Genomic DNA, 21,439 nt, shown 5'->3' with positions numbered 1-21,439 from the left:
CCCTCCCCTTTCCCACTCCCTCTCCCCTTCCATTCACATCAAGATTCATTTTCGTTTCTCTTTATATACAGAAGATCAGTTTAGCATACATTAAGTAAAGATTTCAACAGTTTGCACCCACACAGAAACATAAAGTGAAAAATACTGTTTGAGTACTAGTTATAGCATTAAATCTCAATGTTCACACTAAGGACAAAGATCCTACATGAGGAGTAAGTGCACAGGGACTCCTGTTGTTGACTTAACAAATTGACACTCTTGTTTATGGCCTCAGTAATCACCCTAGGCTCTTGTCATGAGCTGCCAAGGCTATGGAAGCCCCCTGAGTTCACTGACTCTGATCATATTTAGACAAGGCCATGGTCAAAGTGGAAGTTCTCTCCTCCCTTCAGAGAAAGGTACCTCCTTCTTTGATGACCCGTTCTTTCCACTGGGATCTCACTCGTGGAGATCTTTCATTTAGGTTTTTTTTTTTCCCCCAGAGTGTCTTGGCTTTCCATGCCTGGAATACTCCTCATGGGCTTTTCAGCCAGATCCGCATACCTTAAGGGCTGATTCTGAGGCCAGAGTGCTGTTTAGGACATCTGCCATTCTATGGGTCTGCTGTGTATCTCACTTCCCATGTTGGATCATTCTCTCCCTTTTTTATTCTATCAGCTAGTATTTGCAGACACTATTCTTATTTATGTGATCCCTTTGGTTCTTAGTCCTATCATTATGATCAATTGTGAACAGAAATTGATCACTGGGACTAGTGAGATGGCATTGGTGCATGCCACCTTGATGGGATTAAATTCGAATCCCCTGGTATGTTTCTAACTCTACCGTTTGAGGTAAGTCAGCTTGAGCATGTCCCGAATTACACATCTCTTCCCTCTCTTATTCCCACTCTTATATTTAACAGTGATCACTTTTCAGTTAAGTTTCAGTACTTAAGAAGAATTGTGTATTGATTACAGTATTCAACCAAAAGTATTAAGTAGAACAAACAAAAAAAATACTAAGAGGGATAACATATTAAACTGCTCATCAACAGTCAGGGTGAGGGCTGATCAAGTCACCGTTTCTCATAGTGTTCATTTCACTTTAACAGGTTTCCTTTTTGGTGCTCAGTTAGTTGTCACCTATCAGGGAGAACAAGTGGTATTTGTCCCTTTGGGATTGGCTTATTTCACTCAGCATAATGTTTTCCAAATTCCTAACAGGGATCACTTTTCAGTTAAAATATATATCTAGGTCTTAACAATGAAGATTTTGGTTTTAATTAAGTTGAGATAATACAGTCAATGTTACACCTGGCTCTTTCCTATAACAAGCATTTTCTGTTAGGAATAAATTCTTAAGGTATAATGTGACTTTACATGAATGTACTCCAGTTTTCTTGACCATACTTTTGTGGAATTTTTGGATTTTGCTGATTTTACCAATGCAGAGTTGTTTGGAAAGCAGGATGGTTCCAGAATAAGGTACAGCTAGAGCACAATTTATTCGCCTGTTAATCCCACTGGAAAGGTGAAGTTCAACGGGGCAAGGTCCTTGACTTCTTGTTTATTTCCTTAACCCCAGGACCTGGGAACAGGTGAATTGATTGAATGAGCAAGTAGGTGGCTCTGGAGAGATAACAGCTAACCTTAATGTAGCATTAGGCACTCTCTTTGTAAAATCCTTACACATCCTTCCAATGTAGGTATTACCATGAACTTGGTGTACTGCATACCTTGAGAAAATGGAGGTTTTGAGAAGTAGAAGAATTTGCTTGAGGATGTAGCTCTTTAAGTGAATGCAGTTGTCTGGCTCAAGATCTAGTTGTCTGAATAAGATAAGGCTGGGAAGAAATGATCACCATCGTGAGTACCTGGGGCAGTAGGAGTGGAAAGAGATGAACAGTCAGATACATTTTGGGTCTGAAGGAGAAACATTCTGAGATTGAACTGAGAAGTTTTTTAGGGTGGAAATAATGAAGGGTTTTCAAAAAGTTCAAATGTATGTTATGAAAAAACTGTGGATTTCAAATATTTTGCACCAAAATAAACAACTTTAAAAAAAAAAACTTAGAGATCTTGGCATCTGCTTTTTCACTTCTCAGATGCCTCCTACACACAGCCAGGGCTAGGCTAGGCCAAACCTTCTCCCACGTGGGTGGCCGAGACCACTTCCCAGGGAGCTGGATCAGAGACATCCAGAAGCAGAGTAGCCTGGGCTTAGACCAGGCATCCCAAGTGGCAGCTTAGCTCGATGTGCCACACCTGGCCCCTACACTGATATTTCAATTATATTTTCCACAAACTTTTTGAAGCACTCTCTTGTAGCTGGGCAAAGCGGATGGCCTTTTGGGGAAGAAATGTGATCAACTATATTGTGTAGAGAAAGGCCCAGGAACTTAGTGAAGTGCTTCAGGACAGGATACATTTTGGATAGCTTTGGTTTACTGGCTGTGATCCTAGGGAACTAGTTCAAACTGAACCACATCTCTGGAGTGAGATACCTTTACACCTTTCTGTCCAGATAGTTTGTTTTAAAAGATCAGCAGAGGAAGTTAAAAAATCAGAATGAGTATTCCTTTGAGGACAGATAAGAAATGGGTAACTGAAATCTTTCCTACTTGATAGCATTTGTGTGTGTGTGTGTGTGTGTGTGTGTATGTCAGAGAGAGAAAGACAGACACCTTTCATCCTCTGGTTTACTCCCAAAATGACAACAGCCAGGGCTGGGCCAGTTCAAGGCCAGGAGCCAGGAACTTCATCCAGATCTCCCACGTGGGTGCAGGGGCCCAAGCACTTGGGCCATCTTCTGCTGCCTTCCCAGGTGCATTAGCAGGGTGGGGGTTGGGATTGGAACAGCCAGGACTTGAACCTCCCCTACTCTGATATGGGATGCTACTGCTACAAGCAGCAGTTTAACCTGCTGTGCTACAAAACCAGCCCCACTTAAAACATTTTTGTGAATTACAATAGAAAGTGGAATTTGTAGTTATTACCTCTTGGTAGTTTTTTTTTTGTTAGTAGTCTTATGCAGTTGCCCATTGGCTTGTCATGATGAAATCGGAGATGACCCCCTGGTGGGCACCCAGGTGTGGCCAGGTAGGGGCATGTGGTCACACAGGGGCATGGTGAAGGTATCAGGTGGGGCATGAGGTCACACAGGGGCGTGGTGAAGGCGTGGTCTCCCAGCTCACAAACCTAATCAATTTAACCTGTTTGCCTGCCTACTTCAATGACTACACACATAATACTGTTAAGGAACTGCTTTCATGCAGAAGGTGAAATTTTAGGAGCAGATGGTTTCTGTGTACATTCAAGGAAGAAGAAGAAAAAAAAAACCCATAGCACTCAAAGGAAACAAAATCAAGAAGTATTGGGCTTCCTGTAAAATAAAAGGGTTTGAATCAGCAGCAGCAAAGTCAAATAAAATTTCATGGAGGCTGGCGTTGTGCTGCAGTGGGTTAAGTCGCCTCTTGCAATGCCATCATCCTGTATGGGTGCTGGTTTGAGTGCTAACTGCTCCACTTCTGATCCAGCTCCCTGCTAATGCTGCTGTTGGAAAAGCAGCAGAAGATGCCCAAGTAGTTGGGTCCCTGCCCCCATGTGGGAAACCCAGATGGAGTTCCAAGCTCCTGGTTTTGGCCTGGCACAGCCCTGAATGTTGTGGCCATTTGGGGAGTGAACCAGTAGATGGAAGATCTCCCTCTCTCTGTCTCTCCCTCTCTTTCTGTAACTCTACCTTTTGAATAAATCAATCTTGTAAAAAACCAAAATTTCCCTGTCATGGTGTTTTCTTTTTTCTGCTTTGGTATTGTTAAATGGTAAAATTGATGGGTAATGGAAAAGATTCAGTGTTTAGCAGACTTAGTTAAGAAGGCTATGTTAATAATGATGTTAACAGCCAACTTTGATTAAGGCTTTACTGTATGCCCACCTTTATTCCAGGCATTAGAAAATAGTTTCTATAAAAGGCCAGATGATAAATTTTTCAGACTTCGTGGGCTAGGAGTCTGCCATTGTAGCATGAAAGTAATCATAGACAGAATGCCAGCAGTTCAGGATTGCACTCAGATGCTCAGTCAGTATTGAAGACCTGGGGGTGGGGAAGCAACCTGTGCTTTTAAAAAAGATTTATTTGTTTTTGTATTTGAGAGGCAGAGTCACAGAGAGAGATTGGGAGAGACAGAGAGAGAGAGAGAGGTCCTCCAGCTGCTGGTTCACTTCCCAAATGGCTGCAGTGGCTAGAGCCCGCATGATACAAAGCCAGGAGCCAGGAATCCCCTTCCAGGTCTCCCACATGGGCACTGTGGCCATCCTCTGGCGCCCATATGGGATGCTGGTGCTGCAGGCAGAGGCTTAACCCACTGCGCCACATTGCCAGTTCCCAGCAACCTAACTGTTAAAGAAAACAAATCATTTGATACTAGTTTTTATTTTAAATTTATTTTTCATTTATTTGAAAGGCAGAGAGGGAGAATCAGAGAGAGAGAGAGAGAGATCAGTCTTCCATCTGCTGGTTCACTCCCAAAATAGTTGCAATGGCCAGGCAGAAGCCAGGAGCCAGGAGCTTCTTCTGGGTCTCCCACATGGGTGCAGGGGCCCAACCATTTGGACCATCCTCTGTGGCTTTCCCAGGCACATTAGCAGGGAACTGGATTGGAAGTGGAGCAGTCAGGATTTGAAGTGGCACCCATATGGGATGCCAGCGTCGTAGGCAGAGGCTTAACGTGTTGTGCCAAAGTGCTAGTCCCTTGATACTTGTTAAGACATGGCAATAATGACTTGACTTAGAACCGTCACGGTAAGTGTAGAGACCACTGCAACAGAGCCTTGTAGTAAGGGAGAGAAATTGGTCTCAACTTTGGCTAAAGTGGCCTTTGGGAATTTATAGCCAAGGAACAGTAGATGGGAAATTACTAAGAGGAGACATGGCGGGGAGGTGGAGAGAACAGGGGTTGTTGCTAAAGCTATCTGTATCTAACAAGATTCTTTTTTTAAAAGAAGGATTTATTTATTTGAAAGAGTTACACAGAGGAAGAGACAGAGTGAGACAGAGAGCAAGCGAGAGCGAGAGATCGATCCTTTACCTGCTAGTTCATTCCCCAAATGGCCATAATGGCCGGGGCTGGGCCATTCTGGAGCCAGGAGATTCTTCCAGGTCTCCCAGGTGGGTGCAGGGGCCCAAGCACTGGGCCATCTTCCTCTGGTTTCCCAGGTGCATTGGCAGGGAGCTGGATCAGAAGTGGAGCAGCTGTCTCCCAGGGAGAGCAGACATCACCTGGGAGTGGGGGGGAGGGGGTAGAGGATGAGGAGCCTGTTCTCAGATATCAAGGGTGAGGGAATTTTGCTAAAGTGACTTAGCAGGGTGGCTAAAACTGCATTTCACAAGGAAGGGCACAGGTGGCCTAGGAGGAGGTTCAGAAGCCTGACTAAACTTTGGCCAAGCAAAGAATGTTTGTCATGACGTGTACTCGCCATGATAGTGTTGTACAGAATAGTCGTGTCGGTGCCCTAAAAATCCCTTGTATTCCCTCTTCATGCCTCTCTCGCTCCTCTGCCCTGGTCACCACTGATCATCTTTTTATTGTCTCTGTAGTTTTGCCTTTTCCAGAATGTCACATAGTCGGTGTCACACAGTATCTAGCTGTTTCAGATAGACTTCTTTTGCTTAGTGATATGCATTAAAGATTCCTCCAGGTCTAAACCGCTTAATAGCTCCTTTCTTTCTTTCTTTCTTTTTTTTTTTTTTTATTTTTGACAGGCAGAGTGGACAGTGAGAGAGAGAGAGAGAAAGGTCTTCCTTTGCCGTTGGTTCACCCTCCAATGGCCGCCGCGGCCTGCGCGCTGCGGCCGGCGCACCGCGCTGATCCGATGGCAGGAGCCAGGAGCCAGGTGCTTTTCCTGGTCTCCCATGGGGTGCAGGGCCCAAGCACCTGGGCCATCCTCCACTGCACTCCCTGGCCACAGCAGAGAGCTGGCCTGGAAGAGGGGCAACCGGGACAGAATCCGGCGCCCCGACCGGGACTAGAACCCGGTGTGCTGGCGCCGCTAGGCGGAGGATTAGCCTAGTGAGCCGCAGCGCCGGCCTTAATAGCTCCTTTCTATTTAGTGCTGAATAATATTCCATGGGATTGGTATTTTTATTTCATTTAACAGGCACAGGAATAATAAACAACTTGCCCAGTACAGCTTGTGCAGATCTGTCTGACTTGACAGTCTGAGTTCTGTTTTTTTTTTTTTTATTAAAGATTTATTTATTTGAAAGAGTTACACAGAGAGAGAAGGAGAGGCAGAGAGAGAAAGGTCTTCCATCTGTTGGTTCAATCCCCGATTGGCTGCAACGGCCAGAGCTGTGCCGATCTGAAGCCAGGAACCAGGAGCTTTCTCCTGGTCTCCCATGAGGGTGCAGGGACCCAAGGACTTGGGCCATCTTCTACTGCTTTCCCAGGCCATAGCAGAGAGCTGGATTGTAAGTGGAGCAGCCAGGACTCAAACCCGTGCCCATATGGGATGCCGGCACTGCAGGGCAGCTTTACCCGCTATGCCACAGCACTGGCTGACAGTCTGAATTCTTTTTTTTTAAAGATTTATTTTATTTATTTGAAAGAGTTACAGAGAGAGGTAGAGACAGGGAGGTCTTCCATCCGCTGGTTCACTCCCCAATTGGCCACAGCGGCTGGAGCTGTGCCAATCCGCAGCCAGGAGCCAGGAGCTTCTTCTGGGTCTCCCACATGGGTGCAGGGGCCCAAGGACTTGGGCCATCTTCCACTGCTTTCCCAGGCCATTGCAGAGAGCTGGATCAGAAGAGGGGCAGCTGGACTAGAACTGGTGCCCATACGGGATGCCGGCACTTCAGGCCAGGGCTTTAACCTGCTATACCATGGTGCCGGCCCTAAAAGTCTGAATTTTTAAACCTTTTACCATAAGCCTGAATCCCAGAGAAATTTGATTTCTCACGATGCGGTTTGTCATGGAAAATTTGGGATAAGTGGAAAGCCAGGGGAACAGAACCAGCCACTTTGCTTGCTGAAAGCATCCATGGCTTTCTGTATAACAACAATTAAAAGCCTAGAACATGTTTTTGTTTTAAAATATTCTAGTATTCTGTTTAGGTAGAAAATTGCTATATACTTTAGAGATTTTGGTTTAACATATTCTCTACTGGTTTGAAAAAATGTTTCTGTTCCCTGACCCTTGATTTTGTTGCCTTTCAGGTTTATATCTGGGTGTTGACACCTAGCCACTTCTCTGCCAATGAAGTACATCCTGGTCACTGGTGGGGTCATCTCTGGCATTGGGAAAGGGATCATTGCCAGCAGCATTGGGATGATTCTAAAATCATGTGGACTCCGAGTCACTGCTATCAAGATCGACCCTTATATTAACATTGATGCGGGTACTTTTTCACCGTATGAACATGGTATGAAACAGAACCACTTTTTCACTTCTAAAGTACTAGGCAAACTTGGAGTTCTTTCTTGTATTTTGGGTAATGTTTTTAGGATAGAGTTCCAGAAGTATAGTTGCTGGGTCATATCTTACGAAAATGTGGGTGTTGTCATGGTCATTGATACATTTTTCAGATTGATGATGATATTCCAATGAGTCAACCCTTTTGGAAACATGGCATCTTTTGCAGTATGGCTTATATTTTATGTTATTTTATCATAAAGTCATGTGTTTCTTTTAATGGTTCCCATTGCCTGGGGTAACTATTATTAATGTTGACAATTTGATGTATATACTGATAATTTTCAAAAAGGCATTAGCCTTTACATATTACTTATAATATTTTAATTTATTTTCACTTTATTTGAAAAGCACGTGGACACACACACACACATCTTCCATCTGCTGATTCACTCCCCATTGTCTACACTGGCACTGCCTACATAGAGAGTGTATTAAAGCAGCTTGGCTGGTGGTGGGCCAAGCTGAAGTCAGGAGCTAAGAACTCAATCTGAGTCTCCCGTGTGGGTGGCAGAGACCCAAGTACTTGAGCTATCACCATTGCTTCCCAGAGTGCACAGTAGCAGAAAGCTGCATTGGAAGTGGAGGAGTTGGGACTCAAACCCAGGACTCCAGTGTGGGATGCAGGCATGGCACGTGGGTCTTAACCATTGTGCCAAATGCCCACTCCTGTGTAGTACTTTTGAAAAAACTTTTTTACATACAGAAAAGTGCATGAGTTTTAAGTGTGCAGTATGATGAATTTTCACTAAGTGAGCATACTGTGGAACCTACCCCTGATCAAGGGGCAGAACCCCTCTTTTTGTCCCTTGCCCTTTACTCTCTACCCACAACCCCCAGGATCAAGCTGTCTTGTCTTCTACCAGGAAACTAACTATATTAGTTTTACTTGCTTTTGAACTTTCATTTTTAATTTTGAATTGAGATGAGTCTTCTTAATCTAATTTTTAAAACTTGATATACTGTGGATGTATTTATGTATTGGATATTGTATAGAAACTGTACACTAATAGAAAATTCTAATTTATTAATACTATAAAAAACTGTGATGGAAATCTTTTTTTTGAGATGGAAATCTTTAAGATTTAATTTTGTAAGCATCAATTCTTAGGTACAGAATTTTTGATTAAACAGTAAGGATGCTTTTAGGCTTTTGATACATAATTGCATATGTATTGTCGAAGGGCTTTAAGTTTACCGTCCCTGTTTTCTACTCTGAAATCCAGAAAGTTCTGAAAATTTTAAATTCTTCATAATTTTGTGAATATTTACAGTCTTTTTCAAAATTTCTGAAAATTGAAAATTCTTTATATTGCTGTGGCTATTTATAATTGTTATTTCACATTGTTCCACTTGGAATATACTGGTTATGGGGTGTACTGATTATTTAGCGTGTACTTTTTCTAATAAATGGAACATGTTCTATATCACTTCTCTGTAGTCTGGAAAAATTCTAAATTCCAACTTCCAGCTTGTCCCCAAGGATTTTCTGATGAGGATTGTGAGTATACACCAGTTTATATCCTCATCAAACAGTGTATGAGGACTATTTTATTCTTTCCTTGCTGAATAGTATTTTTAAAGTTTACTAACCTGAGAGTAAAAAAAAAAGAGTAAGTATCTCATTGTTTTTATTTATATTTCTTGGATTTTGATTTTATTTGTGAATAAGAATTGAAGACTGTGGTACATTATATTTTTATTTCAAAATATCACCCAACTTCCTCCTGTGGAGTATATTTCTCCCGCCCCTTGGCATTGAACTTTGCCCACTTAGGGTAGTTAACTTATCCTGGTTTGTCTAGAACTTTCCTGGTTTTAAAACTGAAAGTACTGAGTTCTAGGCAAATCAAGGAGGTTGGTCATCCTATTTGGTCATGTGATGTGTTTTGCCCCATGCATCGTAGCCCATGTGATAATTGCACAAAAATTACCTCCAAGTGCATAGTTTGACTTAGTCTCTCTTGTGCTTCTGTCATGTGCCATGGGAACAGCCTGCTCAATGTGAAGACTTCTTCACCTTGGGTCCTGGAATAAAAAGACACACAGTCCCCATGTCACATGAGGGAGAAATGTTTTGTGAATCACTGAGATTTTGAGGTTGTTTATTATGCAACAGAATTTACTAATGCTTTGTGTTACAACAATTTTTCTTTGGATTTTTAAAAAAAGATTTATTTTATTTGAAAGACAGAATTACAGAAAAAGAGAGAGATCTTATATCTGCTGGTTCACTCCCCAAATGACCACAACAGCCAGGGCTGGGCCAAGCCAATGCCAGGAACCAGGAACCCCACCTGGATCTCCCATGTTCATGGCACGGGGCCATCTTTAGCTGCCTTCCCAGGTGCATCAGCAGGGAGCTGGTTCGGAATAGGAATTGCTTAACCTGTTGTGCCACAATGCCTTCTGGTGCTTTTCTTTAATGATTAACATATTTGGAATGTAATTTTGTGTAAAGTTAAGTACATAATGTAATTTTTCCTAGATTTTTTTTTTTCTGATTGACTAGCTATTCCTAATAGCATTTATTAAAGATTTCATTCTGGGGCAGATGTTGTAATGCAGATTGATGAGTCTAGTCCTGGGTATTCTACTTCCAATCCAGTTCCTTGATAATGAACTTGGGAGGCAGCAGAAAATTGATCAAGTACTTGAGTCTCTGCCACCTATGTAGGAGACTAGGATGGAGTTCCTGGTTTTGGCCTGGCTCAGACCTGGCTGTGGTAGGCATTCGTGGGGAGTGAATCAAAACATGGAAGACCTCTCTCTCTTTCACTCTGCCTTTCAAATAAATAAATAAATGTCTTTTTTAAAGCTATTTCTTTTTTTAAGATTTACTTATTTTTATTTGAAAGTCAGAGTTAGAGAGAGAGAGAGGTCTTCCATCCGATGGTTCACTCCCCAATTGGCCGCAGTGGCCAGAGCTGCACCGATCCTAAGCCAGGAGCCAGGAGCTTCTTCAGGGTCTCCCACGTGGGTGCAGGGGCCCAAGCACTTGGGCCATCCTCCACTGCCTTCCCAGGCCATAGCAGAAAGCTGGATGGGAAGAGGAGCACCCATGAAGCTGGGACTCGAACCGGCGCCCATATGGGATTTTGGTGCTTCAGACCAGGGTGTTAACCCGTTGCGCCACAGTGGTTTTTTTTTTTTTTTTTTAAAAAAAGCTTTGATCCTTTCTCCACTGACATGAAAAATCACCCTTTATTATATATATGGGGGTCTTCAAAAAGTTCTTGGAAAATTAATATTATGAAAAAGCTATGGATTTAAACATTGTTTTGCACAAAAATAAACATCTTTTAATTTCATTTTCCTTGAAGTTTTTGAAGTGCCCTAGTATGCAGCTAGGTCTGTTTTTTTTTTTTTTTTTTTTTTAAGATTTATTTTGGGGCCGGCCCTGTTACAGAGCAGGTGAAGCCACCATCTGCAGCACCAGCATCCTATATTGATGCCAGTTAGAGTTCCACTTCTGATTCAGCTCCCTGCTATTGAACCTGGGAAAGCAGCAGAGGACAGCCCAAGTGCTTGGGCCCCTATACCCACATGGGCGACCCAGAAGAAGCTCCTGGTACTGGCTTTGGATCGGCCCAGCTCCAGCTATTGAGGCCATTTGGGGAATGAACCAGCAGATGGAAAATCTCTCTCTCTGTTTCTCTGTCTCTCTAACTCTTTCAAAATAAGTAATTTTTTTAAAGGCAGAGTTACAGAGAGAGAGAGAGAGACAGAGAGATCTTCCATCTGTTGGTTCACTCCCTAGATGGTCCCAATGGCCTCTACTGGGCCAGGCTGAAGCCAGGAGCTAGGAATTTCATCTGGGTCTCCCACATGGGGCAGGGCCCCAAACATCTGGGTCATCTACTGCTGCTTTTCCCAGGCCATTAATTAGCAGGGAGCTGGATCAGAAGTGGAGCAGCCGGAACACAAACTGGTGCCCATATGGGATGCTAGCATCTCAGGCAGCGGCTTTACCTGCTGTGCCACAGGGCCATCCCCTTGGTCTATTTTTATGCTCTGTTCTGTTCTATTATTCTCCTTGTTTATTCCTGTTTATCACTAAATTTTTTTAAAATTTATTTGAGAGGCAGAGAGCACTCTCACCCACCGGTTCACTCTCTAAGTGCCCGCAATAGTCAGGGCTGGATGAGGGTAGGACCAGGAGCCAGGAACTCAAAGAGGGTCACCCATGTGGCAGACAAGGACCAAACCACTTGAGCTGTCGCCTGCTGCCTCCCAGGGTGTGCATTAGCAGGAAGCTGGAATTGGGAGCACAACTGGGACTTGAACTCAGGTACTGTGATAAGGAATAAGGGCATTCCAAGCAGTGTCTTCACCTCTGTGCCAAACACCCACTTGAAAAGGTAAGTCTTGAAGACAGACTTTCATTTGGATTTTAAAAATATCATAATAGGATATTAGCATTTTTCTGGTGCATTTTTAATGATTTTATTTATTTGAGAGGCAGAATTACAGACAGAGGGAGAGAGAGAGAGGGAGAGACAGAAAGACAGGTCTTCCATCCACTGGTTCACTCCCCAAATGGCCACACGGTCAGAGCTGAGCCAATCTGAAGCCAGGAGCCGGGAGCTTCCTCTGAGTCTCCTGCGTGGCTGCAGGGGCCCAAGCACTTAAGCCATCTTTGACCGCCTTCTCAGGCCGTAGCAGAGAGGTCAATCTGAAGAGGAGCAGCTGAGACCTGAACCAGCACCCATAGGGATGCCAGTGCCCCAGACGGAGGCTTGGCCTGCTATGCCACAGTGCCAGCCTCTTCTGATACATTTTTATGGATATAATCGAGCCATTACATTTCCCCCATAAAAATAAGGAGACAGTGATGGAAACTGGCTTATTAATACCTCTTACGAGCTCTTTAATAAAAATATGTTTGGGGCTGGCGCAGTGGCGCAGTGGGCTAAGCTTCCGCCTGTGGTGTCAGCATCCCATATGGGCGCTGGCTCAAGTCCTGGCTGCTCGACTTCCGATCCAACTTTCTGCTATAGCCTGGGCCCCTGCACCTGCATGGGAAACCCAGTAGAAGTTTCTGGCTCCTGACTTTAGATCAGCCCAGCTCTGGCCATTGCAGCCATTAGGAGGGGAGCGAATCAGTAGATGGAAGACTTCCCTCTCTCTGCTTCTGCTTCTCTGTAACTCTGCCCTTCAAATAAATAAATCTTAAAAAAGAAAGTCATTTGCTAATAAATAAATAGACATCTATCTATGAAAACTAATTCACTGGAAGCCAATTTTTAATTTTTACATTGTCTTTTTATCTTAGGTGAAGTGTTTGTCTTGAACGATGGTGGGGAAGTTGATTTAGACCTTGGGAATTATGAAAGATTCTTGGATATTAACCTGTATAAAGACAACAACATCACCACGGGGAAGATCTATCAGCATGTGATCAATAAAGAGAGGCGTGGTGACTACCTGGGGAAAACAGTGCAAGGTATTATGCCCGACAGACATTACAGAGCCCCGTGTGCTGGGCGCTAGCTGTGGCTCCAAAATCGAAGTGAAAATGTCTCCGTCTCTGCAGGCTACAAGTTTTAATCCTTTGAAAAGCTCTGTGTTCTTTTCCTCAAAAATCTCGGGTGTGCCCTCCATATTCCTGATTATCTTTTCAGCAGTCTTTTTTCCTGTTTTATTAATGTCAGGGTTTTCTTTAGCTCCTCTCCCTCACTGCCTCCCTGCCCTTAACTTTTGGTTTAGAAAATTCAGAGAATCATTTTTTTCATAATCTTCACTTAATTGGGATACAGATTTTTTTTTGCTTTTTTGGTCTTTTTTTTAAGATTTATTTATTTGAAAGGCAGAGTTAGAGAGAGGGAGAGACGGAGATATTCCATCTGCTGGTTCACTCTCCAAATGGCTGCAATGGCCAGAGTTGGGACAGGCTGAAGCCAGAAGCCTGGAGCCTCCTCTGAGTCTCTCATGTGGGTGCAGGGGCCCAAGCACTTGGTCCATCATCTGCTGCTTTCCCAGATACATTAGCAGGAGCTGGATTGGAAGTGGAGAAGCCAGGACTAGAACTATTGCTCATATGAGATACAGCATTGGCAGCTTTACCTGCTATGTTACAACGCTGGTCCCTCGGTCTGTCTTTTAACAGTCTTTTTTTCGCTTTTCCTCCAAACCTATGCGAGGATGATAACTCTTCTTGGAGACAGCCAGCTCTGGGGATGGACAGGAGACTGTACTGGAGTCTGTGGACTCCTGAGTTTTTTAGTCACCCCTTCCTGGGTGGGATGATTCTTTTTTTTTTTTTTTAACAGATTTTTTATTATTATTTATAAGAGTTACAGAGAGAAAAGGATATCTTCCATCCATCCACTGGTTCACTCTCCAAATGGCCACAATGGCCAGGGCTAGGCCATACTGAAGCCAGGAGCTTCCTCTGGGTCTCCCACATGGATGCAGAGGCCCAGGAGCTTGGGCCATCTTCTTCTGCATCCCCATGACCATTAGCAGACAGCTGGATTGGAAGTGGAGCACCTGGGTGTCAAACTGACGCCCATATGGGGTGCCCATGTCACCGGCAGTGGCTTAACCCATTACACCATAGCACTGGCTGGCTCCAATGATTCATTTTGTCATAGAAGAGCAGAGCCTTCCCTGGCTCCCCACAGCTCTGAAGTGTTGTATCTACATGATCTTATGTGGTGGGTAAAGGTGATGCTTCCCCACCCCCTTTAAATCACTTGCAAGTTGGAACCAGCTGAGAAGGAGACATAGCAGTCAGACAGCTGGTGATCCAAAAGACAAGTTCTGTTACAGCTAAAACTGGGCCTGGGCTGTGCGCTTAGTTCACAGCTACAGCTGTGCTTTCGAATTATTTGCCCCTGAGTGTAGATCTTGGGAGGACCTACTTGAGGGAGAGTTGCAGCCTCAAACCTGCCCTATTCTGGTGATGAGGGGAGAGCAAGGCACCAGACCTGGGTCCTGACCTTGGTCCCCTGAGCTGCTCCCATGGAGACCGCACTGTGTGCATGCATGCACAGTGGGCAGTTCCAAATTCACCGATCACAGGCGGCGGCTTCCCCCCCAGAGCAGCTCTTTTATCTCAGCTGTCATGTGTTCTACATGACACATCAAATTAGGGGGCTGTGGTGAATCCCTAGGGGCCCATGGGCATGTCACTCTTCTGTCTCCAACTGAGCTCAGTGGCTGCGAGCCTGGTCATGCTCCACCACCCGAGGGACTCCTGGGTCTCACGTGCCTTGGCAGATGTGCCACTCTGGTCTCTTCTGCCGATGTTAGCAGCCAAGAGCCTGCCCACCCCCTGCTGGGCCCCTGTGTAGCACAGAGGCCTCGTCTGTGCCCTCCAGTGGCCCTCCCTAGTGGCTGGTGCTGTGTCCAGATGCGGGTTGGGTGGGCTCCCCTGGAGGGTCATGCTGCCTGCCTCTGCGTGGTGCAGTCCAGCATCCAGGCTGCCCTACCGGCATGGTTTTCAGTTAATGTTAGAGATGTTTTATCATTTCAACAAACAGGGCACTTCTGCTTTCTGTGTCTTGTTCTGTGACTGGTTGGTATCAAGAGCTATGGCCAAACATTTAAATGACTAAACCTACGTCACATTAGTTCATCTCCACCGCAGTGAGGGAAGATGGTAGCGTGAGGACTGTGGTTTGTCTAATTTGCCCGGTGCCTTTCAGGGAGGCACAAAGTCCATTCTTTTCTCGGAAACATGAAGCACACTTTTGTGCTAATGATGACTTCTCTCTGCAGTTGTTCCGCACATTACGGATGCTGTCCAGGAATGGGTTATGAATCAAGCCAAGGTGCCCGTGGACGGTCATAAGGAAGAGCCCCAGATATGTGTTATTGAGGCAAGCATGGAACTTTTCTTTATAAACTTATGTCCTGCTGGGTCTTTAAGCATCTGTTCTTCATTCATTCAACAGACACATACACGTAGCCTCCTGGGTGCTGGACACTGGACTAGGAGGTAGGGTTCCAGAAGGGCCTCCTCTGCAAGGACCTGCCATGGGCACAGCCTCTGCCCTTGGGGAACTTACAGATGGTCCTGTCCCAGCCCCTGCCAAGCCTCTCAACACAGAATGCATTCTAAGGCATGCTGTTTGAGAAGTGTTTGCAAGTGTTTTGGAAGTAGAGAAAGGGATGCCAGATGGTAGAAGTATGAAGTATCAGCTAGGAGACCTTGGGCAAGTTCACTTAGCTTCTCTGTGCCTCAGTTTACGCATCTGCTAAATGGGGATAATCGTATTTAACTTTGTTTTTAAATATTTATTTATCTGAGAGGTAGACTTAGAGTGAGATTGAGAGAGAAATTTTCCATATGCTGATTCACTCCCCAAATGGCTACAATGGCTGGGGCTGGGGCTGGGTCAGGCTGAAGCCAGAAGCTAGGAACTTCATCCAGGTCTCACACATGGGTGCAGAGGACCAAGCACTTGGGCCATCCTCCACTGCTTTCTCAGGCGCATTAGCAGGGAGCTGGATCAGAAGCAGAGCAGCTGGGATTCCAATGCTGTTGTCGCAGCCAGTGGCCCAACCCGCTGCACCACGGTGCTGGCCCCTAACTTACTGTTTTAAGGACTAAAGAATTACTATACTTAGTGCATAGAAAGGTTTAGACTCATGGTAAGTGCTCAAATATTATTAGTTAGTATAAAGATGCCTGTATACCTTTTGGTGAATTACTTCTCACAGCTTCAATGTACTCATTTATAGCAATATGTTAATAATGTAATATTGTAATAAGAACAAAATGAAAATGGCAGGGTTGTTGTGAGGGTTAAATGCGATAATGTAAAGTACTTGGCAATGTCTGGCATTTAGGAAGTGCTCAATACATGTATGCTAGCTTTTACTATTATCATTATCAATGTTAGCAGATAGAGATCATGTTGTGTAGAAAATCCATTTTGTTTCTAGTAGTGTCAGCAGGAAGTGAGGCCAGGTCCTTGATGCCACCACAGGAAAGAATTGTAGGGTGTGTCAAGGCTGAATGGAGCAAACAAGCGGAGTTTCTTGTAAGTGCAAGGACAGTCTCCAGAGAGGGAGAGTGCACACACTAAGGGCGAGAGAGCATTGGCCCACAGGGTCTGAGGAAGGTTCTCTTTCATCTTTATTCTGTGATGATGGGGTGGGAATGTCCATGAGATAGGGAGGAGAGGTTTAGGAATAAGGCAGGGTGCCACCTGTTTTCTTTCCCAATAATGTCTTTTTAGTTCTGAGAGATTTTGGGGGTAGGTCATAACCACAACCACAATGCTATTGATACCACAATGAGCTTGGCTTAATTAAGGTGATGATAGGCTGGCAATTTTGACTATGTTTTCTATTTTTAATTATTTATTAGAGAGAGAGAGAGAAATCTTCCATCTGCTGGTTCAACTCCCAAATACTTGCAACAGCCAGGGGTGAGCTAGGCCAAAGCCAAGAGCCAGAGAGAGAGAGAGAGAGAGAGAGAGAGCCAGAGAGAGAGAGAGAGAGCCAGAGAGAGAGAGAGTGAGAGTGAGAGTGAGTGTGTTTCCATCTGCTGGTTCACTCCCAAATGCTTGCAGCAGCCTGGGGTGGGCTAGGCCAAAGCCAGGAGCCAGGAATTCCATCCGAGTCTCCCACATGGGTGACGGGAAGCAGAGTACTTGGACAATCATCTGCTGCCTTCCAGACACGTTAGCAGGCACCTGGATCAGAAGCAGAATAGCCAGGACTCGAATCGGCACTCCAGAATGGGATGCGCGTGACCCAGGCAGCAGCTTAATCTGCTGTACCACACCGTTGGCCCCTGTGGCTGCCTTTTCTGGGACACTTGCTAACCCAGTAGTTTTTGAGCTGTTATGACATGAAAAGTCCTAGGGACTTTCCAGGACATCTGGACTTCACTCATATCTAGCTGTCTGCCTACTCTTAACAGTAGCGCTAACAATATAAATGTACTATACTATCATATTAACTGTGTTTTGTATTATTTTAATAGTATGGTTAATATGAACAACAACGTATAATGTGACGTGCTACACAAAATTTTCTCCCCCTTGCTGTTTCTTCCTTCATAATTTAGGAAATGCTGTTTTTATAATTTTTGTAATTAGAGCATAACAAACAGGACAGTGCACCGTTGCAGATGGAGAGCTTGATAAAGTTTTACAAACAAAACACTTGTATAACTAGGCTGACTTCCTTTAAAAAATATTTGACATCTAATTTAGTGAATAGTTTGCAAACAAATTGAGCCAGTGATAAAGACTGTTAAACAAAGAAGAAAGGCAGGTCTGAGCACCAGGAAGGATAGCAGCCGTTTGAGAACAGGTGTGGACTTGGTGTTCAGCTTGACTCTGCGCTGGAGGAAACTCACACAGTCACTCTCCTGATGGATTTTCAGGTTTTAGAACCAATCTCCAGCATGCAGCAAAAGAAGGCTTTAAAAGTAGGGAACCAGGTAGAAATGGCATCGGCTTTACAGATAAGATCGCTGAGGAGGAGGGCACGGAGCAGTGCTGGAGGCAGGAGCACAGGAGCCTAATTTTACACCAAGATGGCGACAGAGCCTAGCAGTGGTTGGCAGCATAGAAATCAAAAGCATCTCAAGGTTAGGAAAGTAACCTATAGCAGAACTCGTGATTACAGTTGGGGCTTGGGGATGGGGCATAGACAGCTGTATCTTCATCTGGCACAGTGGGAAACCAACTTGTATTCTTGACAGGGTGTCTAAAATGATGAAGTCAAGAGGACACAGAGTTGGATGGTACTCAGAAATATAACTACCAAAAGAAATGGCAGACAGAATGCCAAGTGGGTGTCTGGGGACTTGGCATATGGAAGAGGGAAGACGAGGCAAGGGCTCTTGCTTTCTTATTGCAAAATTTAACCTTTCTGTACAATTTGACTTTTAACAAAAAGAGTGTACATTACTTTTGATTTAAAATTTACCAAAAAAATTGTTTGTTTTGGGGCTGATGTTGCGGTGCAATGGGTTAAGCTCCTGCCTGTGATGCTGGTATCCCATATAGCTGCCGGTTCAAGTCATGGCTGCTCTACTTCCAATCCAGCTCCCTGCTAATGCACTTGGGAATGCAGGGGAAGATGGCTCAAGCTTGGGCCCCTGCCACCCACATAGGAGACCTGGATGGAGTTCTTCTCTCCTGGCTTTGGCCTGTCCCGGCCCAGCACTGGCTGTTAAGGCCATTTTTGGAGAATGAACCAGTGGACAGAAGACCTCTCCCAGTCTCTGTAATTCTGCTTTTCAAATAAACATATCTTTGAAAAAAATTGTTAGCGAGGCGGAGAGCACATACTCATAACCACTGGGTTTACTCCCTAAGTGCCTATAACAGCCAGGGCTGAGCTTAGGTTAAAGCCAGGGACCAGGTGAGTGGCAGAAACCCAATTACTTGAGCCATCACTGCTGCCTCCCAGACATTGCATTAGCGAGAAACTGGAACCAGAGGAGTTGAAACCAGGTACTGAATCCAGATACTCTGATGCAAGGAAAAGACGTTTTAACCACTAGACTAAACATCCACCCCCCCCCCCATTATCTTGATTTGATTTTTAAAAATATTGTTAACGCCAACTTGAAGATACCATTTAGCAGTTTCAGTGTCTTAAAGTTCAGCTCAAGAGTGGCTTATTTCAAACTCTGCTGAGGGTAGGACCAGCTATCTTCCCTTTGGTTTATCTGGTTTTTTGTTGTTTGGTGCTGTCTTGTCCAGTATAGTAGCCGCTGGCCCCATTGAAGTGGGGGAATGGATTATTATTTTTTTTTCCAGGTAATCTCTTTTTTTAAAAAAAAGATTTTATTTATTTGAGAGGTAGAGTTACAGACAGTGAAAGGAAGAGACAGAGAGCAAGGTCTTCCTTCCATTGGTTCACTCCCCTAATAGCCACAATGGCTGGAGCTGTGCTGATCTGATGCCAGGAGCCAGTAGCTTCCTCCCGGTCTCCCACTCAGGTGCAGGGGCCCAAGCACTTGGGCCATCTTCTGTTTTCCCAGTCCATAGCAGAGAGCTGGATTGGAAGTGGAGCAGCCGGGACTAGAACCGGCGCCCTGTGGGATTTTGGCGCTGCAGGCAGAGGATTAACCTACACAACGGCACCGGCCCCTCACGTTATATTTTTACTGGTTTGTGCTGGTCTAGTACTTTGACTGTTTTTCTCACTCAGTCCTTTCCGTTTGAGCAACAGAAGTTAAGGCTTCCAAAATATGTCCATTTTCCTGGAAGAGGAATTGGTTTCTGGCCCAAAAGTAATGACTCATTTTCTAAACCTCAAAATGTTTCTAACATTTTGAGAAGACTTTTTTAAAAAAATTTTTTTAAATGTAGAATGGTATGTTTTATTTATTTATTTATTTATTTATTTATTTATTTTTTGACAGGCAGAGTGGACAGTGAGAGAGAGAGAGAGAGAGAAAGGTCTTCCTTTGCCGTTGGTTCACCCTCCAATGGCCGCCGCGGCCTGCGCGCTGCGGCCGGCGCACCGCGCTGATCCGATGGCAGGAGCCAGGAGCCAGGTGCTTTTCCTGGTCTCCCATGGGGTGCAGGGCCCAAGTACTTGGGCCATCCTCCACTGCACTCCCTGGCCACAGCAGAGAGCTGGCCTGGAAGAGGGGCAACCGGAACAGAATCCGGCGCCCCGACCGGGACTAGAACCCGGTGTGCCGGCGCCGCAAGGCGGAGGATTAGCCTAGTGAGCCGTGGCGCCGGCCTCCCCCTTTCTTTTAGTTGTTGAAGGTAAAAAAATAGCCTCTTGGTAAAAATATTAAGCTTAATCACAGGGAAAGTTCCAAATGGTCATGTATATGAATGTTTTTGCCTTTTATTCTCTGATTCTACTGTCTGAAAAAATTTACATTTTTAATAACCACAAAAAGGAGGAAATATATTTTTGAATGTACTAGGGCTGCCCTTTGACTTCATTAAAATTAAATATAAGCCCAATTTGAGCTTGAGATGAGATTTCTTAGCACTTTTTTATGTTCCCAGCTTTTCTAGCTACTGTTTTGAACAGAAGTTGCAGGCTTCATTCTGGTGCCAGTGCAGCTGACTGTCGGTGTTAGTCTGCTTTTCGTTACTAGAACGTAATACCTAGCACGGGCTCTTAGGAAGGAAGGAGGCTTGCTTCCATCTGGCCTGGCCATCTGATGAGCGAGGTGGATGGCGGGATGGGGGTGGGAAGCAGAGGGACAGGGAGCAGCACCACTGCGACCCTGTGGTCTCGCCTTAGGAAGCCGCCATGGTGCCACCCAGTCACCTACCTCACTGTACTCACTTCCACTTCCCCACCTTCAGACACCAGAATTGGAGTACTATTCCAGCGCTAATCCATTGACTGTTGACGTCAATCCGTTAGCCATTGACGGAAGACTTGGGGAACCACGCCTTTAGTACATGGGCCTTTGGGTTCCCTCTTCCTGTCTTCTTATTTGTTAATTATTGTGCTCTTGAATTGACTTGTTTGGCTAAACTACCACTAGTGAGCGTGCTGTGTGCTCGCCCTGATGACAGCTGTTCGGGGTGTGGGGAGGGGTGTTCCGTTGGCTTGTTGGATGCTAGGTCGGTCGTCCTCTCAGGCTCTCCGGAAGTTGGCTTCAGCAGTTGTGTCTGTGCATCCTTTAAGCTTTAGCAGGACTGCCAAATCAGATTTGTAGGTTTAAGCATGTAGGAGCTGTGGACATGTCCCCTGTGGCGCTCACAGGCATTATTCATTTTAGTACAGGTCATTTAAGCAGACTTGAAATAATTTATACCTGGCTTAAAATTTTTTTTCCTAAGAAAGAAGAGTCTTCATTAATGGCAAAACCAACTTTTTAAAAAAAGATTTATTTATTTGAAAGGCAGAGAAAGTGAGTGGGGGAGACCTTCCATCACTGGTTCATTCCCCAGATGGCTGCAAACAGCCTGTGCTGGGCCAGGCTGCAGCAGGTCTGCTGCGGCTGGTTTCCTAGGTGCATTAGCAGGGAGCTGGATCACAAGTGGAGCAGCTGGGACACGAACCGGTGCTCATAGGGGATGCTGGAGTCA

General features: G+C 44.9%; 1 protein-coding gene across 10 annotated transcripts in view; it reads left to right on the top strand.

Annotated features, from left to right (window-relative positions):
* The window catches only part of CTPS2 (CTP synthase 2), a 196,245-nt gene that overhangs the window by 71,997 nt on the left and 102,809 nt on the right, over window positions 1-21,439 (top strand). For all 10 annotated transcript variants that reach the window (XR_519479.4, XR_519480.4, XM_070067268.1 and 7 more), the window contains exons 2-4: window positions 7,196-7,401; window positions 12,727-12,897; window positions 15,177-15,277. Coding sequence is in view for 8 of the 10 variants with exons in the window: in XM_070067268.1 (XP_069923369.1) it covers window positions 7,236-7,401; window positions 12,727-12,897; window positions 15,177-15,277 (438 nt within the window). In the remaining 2 variants the exon portion in view is untranslated. The remainder of the gene's footprint in view (window positions 1-7,195; window positions 7,402-12,726; window positions 12,898-15,176; window positions 15,278-21,439) is intronic.

This window comes from Oryctolagus cuniculus, chromosome X (genome assembly GCF_964237555.1).
Source record: "Oryctolagus cuniculus chromosome X, mOryCun1.1, whole genome shotgun sequence".
Classification (NCBI taxonomy): Eukaryota; Metazoa; Chordata; class Mammalia; order Lagomorpha; family Leporidae; genus Oryctolagus; species Oryctolagus cuniculus.
This window is presented reverse-complemented; position numbering and strand designations above follow the sequence as displayed.